This window comes from Pelodiscus sinensis, chromosome 22 (genome assembly GCF_052426305.1).
Source record: "Pelodiscus sinensis isolate ZL-2025 chromosome 22, ASM5242630v1, whole genome shotgun sequence".
NCBI classification, from domain to species: domain Eukaryota; kingdom Metazoa; phylum Chordata; order Testudines; family Trionychidae; genus Pelodiscus; species Pelodiscus sinensis.
In genome coordinates, this window is record NC_143073.1 from 23813311 (window position 1) to 23822868 (window position 9558).

Below are 9558 nucleotides of genomic sequence, written 5' to 3' on the forward strand. Positions count from 1 at the left end.
TCCCGCCGTCCTGGAATGTGCTTGTGCTTCGCACGGCCCAGGGACGAGCGCCACCGGTTCCTGCCAGATTCGCCCACAGCTCAGCTTGGCTTCAGAAAAGCAGCGTTTTGCTTGTCAGCCCAGGCCCTCCCATTGACATGGGGCTTGTGCGTCAGGTGACGTTCCCCGGCTGTTTGTCCCTTTCCGGGCAGGGCGTTGCCCCTCGTCCGGGAGAAGCAGAGGGCATCGAAGATGGACTGGGGGGCTCGACTCGGCTTTGCGGTTGTCTCACTTTATCGTGCCTCGTCTCTCCTCTGCTCTGCCCTTCCCCTCCTCCGACCGATGGCCGGGTTTTGTTTTCCAGTTGATGGTAGCCCTCTGGGTGGGCCTGGGAAGGGTAGGCCCAGCCCCCCTGCATTCTAGGCTCGGGGGGCTGGCGTTGCACTGCCTGACCTCCCGACAGTTCGGGGGGACACTAAGGGCACCAGTGGCCACAAAGGGGGGAAGCTGGCCTCTGGTGGGCTTGGAAGGGGCGGGGCCTCAGGTGGAAGGGGCGGAGCTTGGGGGCCAGCCTCCACTAGCCAGTTGTTTACCCAGGAAGGAAAGGCCATGTTACAGATATTAGTGGTTAGGATTAGAAGCCGAGTCGGCATTTCTGTTGCTTGGCAACCACCTCTTCAAAAAAGTTTGGAGTAATTCCAACTGTTGAACTAATTAGTGTATTGGGTTTATTCAAGTACAGGTTTTCCCTTCTTCTGTTTTCCACGGGTTTATCATGTGGGGGTTTCGGCAAAACGGTAACTTTTAGAACCGGGAGAGAGAACAGAAGGGAGGGGGACAGTGGGGGTAGAACAGCCTAGGAAGACAGGGACCCAGCCAAGAGAGATTCACTCTATCAAGGGAGCTTAACCTCCAGGCGGCAGCAGCAAGTTTAGCAACCTGAGAGCAGAAAGGAAAACTCCACAGGCAGGTACCACCGTTCTGCTTTCAGCGGAGAGCAGAGTGTGGTTCTGTGGGCAGAAGCCGTTTGGAACTCGCCCCCCTGGAGCAGTTGCACCCGCAGCTGGGTCGTTTCCCAACTCTCCGCTCTGCTGAGCCCTGACTGGACTCGCCCTGGGCTGGGCTTCACTGGGCACTTTTCCATGGGCCTGTTCCTTAGCCCGGGGGAAATAGCGAAGGGCAGGTGGAGGCCCTGCCCTAACGGGATGCTTGAACCACAGCTATGGGGCGGGGGGAGGAGTGGAGAGGGTTGACAAGCCCATGAGCTCACCAGGGTGGAGTGTGTCTGGGTTGCGCCCAGTGCCCCTGTTCTGACTGAAACTCAGGATGCAACAATAAGGAAGTGATCAACGATTATTAGGGATTGTAACCCTGGTAATCCTCCCATATGCACTTGAAATGGCAGTGGCCTGGGGACCCCATTCACCTTTTTTCCAGGCAGTGAGGTATTGGTGTCAGAAGTGGGATCCCCTAGAACTTGCCCCCAGCAGCTCAGGTGTCCCTGCTTAGGTGGTGATGGTAGAGGCAGGCCTGCTTTGCTCCTCCCTTTCTGCTCCACACAGAATCCCCTGCTGGGGTCGGGTGAGCTTGGGGTTAACGCCCCAGAAAGAGGCACAGAAAAACTCCACTCTCAAGGAGATGGTTCAGGCTCTCTGCTGGTTCAGGCAGCAGCACCTCATACATATCTAAACATGGTCACATGTCTGGGTTTCTCTCACCAGTGGCGAGGGGTAGGAAAGGACACTTTTGCGCAAAAACATGCTGCCTGTCTACACTGGCGGGGAGTTTTTGCACAAGAACACTGATGTTCTAATGTGTGAAATCAGGGCTTCTTGCGCAAGAACTATGGTGCTCCCGCTCAGGAAGAAGCCCTCTTGCGTAACTGTTCTTGCACTAGAGGCCAGTGTAGACAGGCAACATGAATTTCTTGCACAAGAAAGCCCGATGGCTAAAATGGCCATGAGAGTTTTCTTGTGCAAGACAGTGTCTACACTGGCACGGATGCTTTTGTGCAAAAGCACATGCTAGTGTAGACACTCTCTTGCACAAACACTTTAACGCAAAAACTCTTGCGTTAAAAGTATTTGCGCAAAATCTTGCTAATGCAGACGTAGCCCATGAGTGTCAGCTCAGAGCTCCTTATGCGTGGCTACTCCCAGGATCCTCCTTCAGCTTTGCTCAGCCCTCATGCTCGCTGCGTCTACACTGCAGGCTTCTTGCGCGTGAAGCTTTTTGCGGAGGAGCTCTTCCGCAAGAAGAGCGTGTCCACACTGCAGAAGCGCATTGAAAAAGCGACGCGCTTTTGTGCAAGAGAGGATCCAGACTGCATGGATGTTCTCTTGCAAGAAAGCTCTGATCGCCATTAACAGAATGGCCACCAGGGTGTTTTGCGCAATAACCCTGTTTCCCATCCACACACACCTTTTTGCACAAGAGCTCTTGCCCAAAAAGGAGTTATTCCTTGTAGAAAGAGGAATACCCACACCGCAAACACCCCTCTGTTCTGTCAATTCACTGTACATTTTCTTGAGCAAAAATGCACTTGAGGTGTGGTTGCTCCGTGAGTTTTTGAGCAAAAACTCTGCAGTGTAGATAAAGCCCCAATAACCTCTCTCCTCAGAGATGCACAGCAACCTCCCTTAAAGCCAGAGAAGGGTCCTATCTAGTGACTTAGGAAAACCTTCACATTCCTTCTCCAGTGGAATCAATATTTGCTAACAGATGTGATGTTCAGAGAACCCATGTTAGCCTGTGTTAGCATGGTAGACTCAATGCTTCTCTATCCATCCTCTGTGTTACCACTGGTCTTTGGTCTGCTGTCATGTGAATAAATTCTGGTTAGATTAGGCTCAAGAATCTGCGTGACTCTCTGAACCAGATGGCTCACTAGTGAATAGGCTCGCTTGAAGAGCCGTGCACCAACACAAGGGCAGAGGAGAAAAATGATCCAGTGAAATCATCTGTCTTTGTGCATGTCGTCAGGAGTGGGGGGCACTGGATGTTTATAACAAATTTCAGTTAGAAACATAAAATCATAGAATAATAGGACTGGAAGGGACCTCAAGAGGTCATCGAGTCCAGCCCCCCGCCCTCAAGGCAGGACCAAGCTCCGTCTACACTATCCCTGACAGATGTCTATCTAACCTGTTCTTAAATATCTCCAGAGAGGGAGATTCCACCACCTCCCTTGGCAATTTATTCCAATATTTGACCACCCTGACAGTTAGGAATTTTTTCCTAATGTCCAATCTAAACCTCCCCTGCTGCACTTTAAGCCCATTACTCCTTGTCCTGTCCTCAGAAACCAAGAGGAACAAATTTTCTCCTTCCTCTTTGTGACACCCTTTTAGATATTTGAAAACCGCTATCATGTCCCCCCTTAATCTTCTTTTTTCCAAACTAAACAAGCCCAGTTCATGAAGCCTGGCTTCATAGGTCATGTTCTCTAGACCTTTAATCATTCTTGTCGCTCTTCTCTGTACCCTTTCCAATTTCTCCACATCTTTCTTGAAATGTGGCGCCCAGAACTGGACACAGTACTCCAGCTGAGGCCTAACTAGTGCAGAGTAGAGGGGCAGAACGACTTCACGAGTTTTGTTTACAACACACCTGTTGATACAACCTAGAATCATATTTGCTTTTTTTGCAACAGCATCACACTGTTGACTCATATTCAACTTGTGGTCCACTATGACCCTTAGATCCCTTTCCGCCATGCTCCTTCCTAGACACTCGCTTCCCATCTTGTATGTATGGAACTGATTGTTCCTTCCTAAGTGGAGCACTTTGCATTTCTCTTTATTAAACCTCATCCTGTTTACCTCTGACCATTTCTCTAACTTGCTAAATCAGAGGAAATCGGGTAGCTTAGTGGAATACCCCGGAGGCCCACTGCATGCCAGAACAGGAACAAAAGAGAGGCATTTTGTACATGCTTTCAGTCCATGGGGGAGACACCAGTGAGGCAACCAGACAGCGGGGTGGAAAGCGTACAATTGAAGCGCACAAAATCGTCAAATGCAGGTCCAGGAAAATGCGATGGGCCTAGAGCGAAGCTCACGGAGAATCGACGTGGCTGTCGCCGAGGGGTCCCCATGAGAATAGAAACAACCACGTGATCGACCCAGAAAGAGCCAGGATGATCAGCTGGTGGAAGGCCTGGACGTGGCGAAGGGTGGCCGGGATAAGAGAAGAATGGGAGTCACGTTGCGCTATCTGGGGGCTGATTGATCAAGGTGATGAAGGCTGCATTAGATCTGAGCACAGAAAAATCTGCCATAGTCCTCTGGTTGGCTCCAGTCTCCATCGGCCAGAGGCAGGTCCACAGCTCACTGGTCTTCATTCTCTTCCTCTTCTTTGGCCAAGGCCTCGACCAGGACCCTCTGGGCATCTTCAGCGACACCATTCAGAAAGCTGTTCAGCATCCTGTAAGTCACGGTGAAAGACCGCTCTGCCGCAAAGACGGTCCCCGCCAGTGGGATCATGCTGACGAAATGCTTTGCTATCAGCAGCCCTTCCCCTGTGGCCTGTCTCAGCAGCTTCTCGGCTGTTTCCTTGGAGATGTCTTTGGCCAACGGAGACCTGACCACGGACTTCAGGTCTTCCACCCTCTTCCGAACCTGGAGGGCGAGGGCATTGAGGGAAATGTCGTCCAGGCCAAAGCTCTCACAGTACTGCCGCATGCTGTCCACCAACGTGTCCACGTCGCACTTCACCGAGAGCATCGGCAGCGGCACAGTCGCGATGGCGCAGGACTTCAGCGCCTGCTTCCAGATCTGCCCCTGCAGAAGCTTTTTCTTCTTTTCCAAGATGGGCTGGGACAGGTTGGGCAGGGCCATGAGGAACAGGTGTTTCTTGTGACTGTCCAGTTCCTTCAGCAACTTCTTCTGCAGCTTGGGGAACTCGTATTTCTGGAACTCCCGGCTCGACACGAGGAAAACCCGGGGGGAACTGATCCCCTCTTTGGAGAGACGCTCGATGCAGTCTTTTCTGATCTTCTCCAGGATCTTCTCCTCACTGAAGCCCTTTTTGCGATTCTCGTTGTACAGGTCCACATCCACCTTGGAGCGCACAAAGTAAAACTTTTTCCCCATCTTGCGGATCTGCCGGGCCAGGAGGGCGTGGTTGGCTCGGAACCGCTCTGAAGCCAGGATGATGAAGAAATCATAGCGATTAAACATCACTTGCCTCAGGTAAGTGGCAGGCAGGAAATCTGGGGTCCCAATCCCGGGCAGGTCCCAGAAGATCACATTGGGGTACTTAGAATGCTGGTACCGCTGTAGCTGTTTGGTTGTTTCTGTCACCCCAGTCTCCGCGGCGCCTTGGTCTTCATCGCTCAGGCCCCGGAGAGCATTAAGGAAAGAGGATTTGCCAGCGCCCGACTCCCCCGTGATCGCGATGTTGAGCTCGGTGTTTTTGAGCAGCTCGTCAGATCTCTGCACCACGTAGGCCGCTAGGGGAAGGTCTCCTGTTTCCAGGGCAGCCTTGATTTCCTCAGTCTCCTTCTCAGACAGACCGGGAAGCATGTTTCTGTCCTTTTTGAACACTTTACCAAAGATAACTGTGAGCTCTTCTGTGTCCCTGTGGGGGGAAACGCACCCCAAATTACACTGTGTCATTTTCCTGCCACAGAACAAAATCACCTAGGAATTGCAATGGGCAGTGAGTAGAAAAGAGTGTTACCTAGTGGACAGAACCTCAACTGGGACTCAGTTTCTCCATCTGTGAAATGGGGTTAATGAAAAGCACTTTAGACTTAGAGAGAGAGACAAGCATGACATAAGAGCTGGGTACTGTGTTTCCTGTGGGCATGGTGTACTCTCCCTGCCCCCAGTTTGTCCAAGCTCCACCTCTCCCCACTACCTCTCTCTTCTCTTCCCTCCACCACCCTGCTCACCTCTTCCAGCCGAATCCCTGAACCCACATGTTGCAAATGATGTTTGAAAAGAAACCCACTCTCCTAAAATTTCTTTCTATTGAAAACGGAGCCTGTTTTCCACGGCACGCCAGATTGTGACGATTGGACATGCTGATGGTTCCTAATTAAAAGCACTAATTAAAAGCAGCGACAGCTTTTTGGTGTACCCTGGAGTTTATCAGAGATTTGTTTGTAAACACTTCGTAATAAGGGGAAGTGAGCTACATATGACAGAACACACGACACAGCCCTTCTCTGCTTTACATTCTCTTCAGCTGTATTTCTAAGCTGATTTTATGTTTTAAAAGTACCCTGCAGTCTCCATAAAGCAACCATTCCAGATGGCTACCTGCTGATGTCCCCCAAACAGCAACATTATTTCAAACGAATCAGCCCGATTCGTTTGTCCAGAGCAGGTTTGTGTGTCCATAACAGAGTTTTCTATGTTTAGAAAAAGGAACCCTTCATTTATTTTGCTGGCTCTCTATAACACTAGACAGTCTTACGACACTTCACCTCCTGTTTATATTAAAAACACGTCTCCAAAGATTGGAGGCCTACCGAAGGATTTTACGACTTACGCCAGAACTGATTGGGGTGGCAGGTTCTCTTAAAACTAGTTCATCGAATAGGCCAAAGGAATCATAGAATCATAGAATACGAGGACTGGAAGGGACCTCGAGAGGTCATCGAGTCGAGTCCCCTGCCCCCATGGCAGAACCAAATACTGTCTAGTCCATCCCTGATAGACATTTATCTAACCTACTCTTAAATATCTCCAGAGATGGGGATTCCACAACCTCCCTGGGCAATTTATTCCAGTGTCTGACCACCCTGACAGGTAGGAACTTTTTCCTAATGTCCAACCTAAACCTCCCTCGCTGCAGTTTAAGCCCATTGCTTCTTGTTCTATCCTCAGAGGCCAAGATGAACAAGTTTTCTCCCTCCTCCTTATTACACCCTTTTAGATACCTGAAAACTGCTCTCATGTCCCCCCTCAATCTTCTCTTTTCTAAACTAAACAAACCCAATTCCTTCAGTCTTCCCTCATAGGTCATGTTCTCTAGACCTTTAATCATTCTTGTTGCTCTTCTCTGGACCCTCCCTAATTTCTCCACATCCTTCTTGAAATGCGGTGCCCAGAACTGGACATTTTTTGAGCTCTGGGCAAGAAAAGGGGCGTAAGGGCTCTCTCTGCAGCGGGTTTTTGAATGAATTGCAGAATTCATTTGAAAACGGCCTCCCGGAAAGGCCAGGCATTTCAGGCTGGAGATGAATACTCAGACTGGGTGTCGAAAATCGTCACAAGGGGTTTTTAGAGCGGTGGGTTTATAATCCTCAGCAGCGGACTGATGAACTGTTTAAAGCACATTCTGAACGAAGGCCTGGTAGGCAAATTACAGTAACACACGTCTGTCAGCGTTGGCGGGTTCAGAGAGGGACAGACTCTACCTCAGGGTCGGCCCATGCTGTGACATGGCCACTCGATGGCTCTGTCACGGGGTCAGTGTTATGCCCGCAGGCCTGGTAGCAGGAAGGGTTTTCCCCTGCAGTGACTCTGATACCTTAACAGTGAAGAGGCACCAGCCTGAGCCAGGCGGCCATGGGGCTGCAGGGGGTCAGAAGAGGGGTAGAAAGTAGGGTTGCCAGGTGTACGGTATTGGCCTGGACAGTCGGGTATTCGCGCGCTCTGTCCGGTAAAAAAAATCAGACAATACCGGACACGTGCAGTGTGCAATGTGCAATGTGCAACGTCCGGTATTTTCCGATTTTTCCAGCTGTGCACTGGACGGAAGCCCGGCGTGGGCGGGGGAGCGGCTGGGAGTCCCAGCTGGGAGGCGGGGCCACGATTGCCACCGGGAGCCCTCAGTCGGTTGAGTATGAGGAGGTGTGGAAGCCTCCTCCTCGTTCATGCGTTGCCGGGTCCCTGCGCGGGGCAGGCAGCAAGTGCCCAGGTCAGTCCCACTCCCTGCTGGCCGATTTTCTCACCCCCCCTTCCCCGGCCACCCCCCCCCCCCCGTACCTCCCAGCTCTGCTTCCCACCGACCCGGCCCTCTTCCTTTTCTCCCCCGGCCAGCGCCGCTGCACCTCTCCCCGCCCCCACCAGCTCTGTTCCCTGCCCCCTCTTCCAGCCCCCCCTGCTGCACCCTCCCACCAGCTGTGCTTCCTGCTCCCCCTTTCTCCTGGCCCCCCTGCTGCACCCCCCCACCCCCGCTAGCGCTGCTTCCCACTCCCCCTTCCTCCCGACCCCCCCGCTGCACCCCTCCCCACCCCCCAGCAGCTTTGCTTCCTTCCCCCCTTACTCCCAGCCAGCCCCGCCCCCTTCCAGCCGGTCCTCCTCCCCCGATATACCGTGGCCAGCCCCGTTCCACCCGCCCCCCTCACACCCAGCCCTGCTTCCTGTTGGCCCCCTCATCACCCTCGCCCCCTCCCCGTTAGCTGTTTCCAGGCCCCCGCGTCCCTCCCCAAAGCGTGTCCGGGTTTGGTTTTTTTTAATGATTACCTGGTAACCCCTAGCAGTGATCCAGGTTCTCGGAGGGTGTATTTTTTTTTTTTTTTTTTTTGCTGAACAACTTGGTCCCCCCACCCCCCCTTTTTTTTCCCTGCAACAAATTTTTTGGGGGGGGGTTCGGTATTTTTCTTTCAGCCATCTGGCAACCCTACTAGGAAGAGGGGAGGGGCTGAGCACTAAGACCCAGTGAGGCCTCTTAGACCCAGCACACGTGCTAAGGGGAGCAGGGACATCCCCATCTGTGTCCCTCCATCCCCTTTCAATTCCTCCCCAGGAGGGAGTCCCCTCCCCCTGCCTCCCTGTCAGGGACGGGGACCCAGGTCCTGCCCATCCCCCCGACTCTGCTGCTCCTGCGGTCGGTCAGAGCTGTGCAGCACGGGAGGGCGGGGGAGGTTCAGTCCCCCCCAAAGCCCCGTGTCTCCTCACACCCCAGCTCTGCCCCCTCCTGCCTTCATGCCGCCCCCTCCTCCTCCTCCTTAATGCTCATACCCCTCCCCCCGCCCCACTTGCCCCTCCACGCCCAGGGTGTGCCGGGCAGGCGGATGGGAGGCCAGGGGAGGTACAGCTGAGGTGTGAGCTTTGGGGGAGAGCCCCACGGAAAGTAACAGCCCCAGAATTCGTGAAGAAGGCCCAGAGGTGCCCTTCCGGAACGTGCCGAGGGACCAAACATAAAGCCCGGACAACCGGGACGTGACCAGTGAAAAATACTCCCCAAAGCCCCGCAGGGCAGCCCCAGTCCTGCTGCTCTCACTCACCCCTCCGCCTGCCCCGGGGACCCCAGGCCTCTGTGCCACGAGACAGTCGACATTCCCCGCAACCGGCAGCCTCTGTGTGTGGCAGCAGCCTGCGGCGCTCGGTACGTCCACCCGTCTCCTCTCAGCCCCCTGCCCGGCGAGCGCGTCCTTCCTCCAGCCCAGCTGCACCTGCCCGGCGAGCGCTGTGTGTGCCAAGGGTGCAGGAACTCAGCGCCGGCAGCAGCGCAAACAGCGACATTCCTATCAGGTCTGGGCCCCGCCCTTGCTCGGCCAGTCCCGGTGGGTTTGGCCGGCTTCAGGGAGGCGGTCACGGTGGCTGCCGACCTCCTGGGCCCTGCGTTCACACCCCGGAGTCCATGGGGCACAGCTCTGATCTGCTACGTAACCTGCTCCAT

The 9558-nt window shown here is 53.7% G+C and overlaps 1 protein-coding gene across 1 annotated transcript; it reads right to left on the reverse strand.

The window, feature by feature from the left end:
- Positions 1 to 3846: 3846 nt before the first annotated feature.
- LOC102446314 (interferon-inducible GTPase 5-like) lies at positions 3847 to 5691 on the reverse strand. Its single transcript, XM_075908261.2, has one exon. The coding sequence runs from the start codon at positions 5595 to 5597 to the stop codon at positions 4308 to 4310; it is 1290 nt and encodes a 429-aa protein (XP_075764376.2). The 5' UTR covers positions 5598 to 5691; the 3' UTR covers positions 3847 to 4307.
- Positions 5692 to 9558: the final 3867 nt, after the last annotated feature.

What these genes read in the sequence shown, in the direction of transcription:
- LOC102446314 (XM_075908261.2), bottom strand. Translation starts at nt 5,597, where the DNA reads ATGACACAGTGTAATTTGGGGTGCGTTTCCCCCCACAGGGACACAGAA.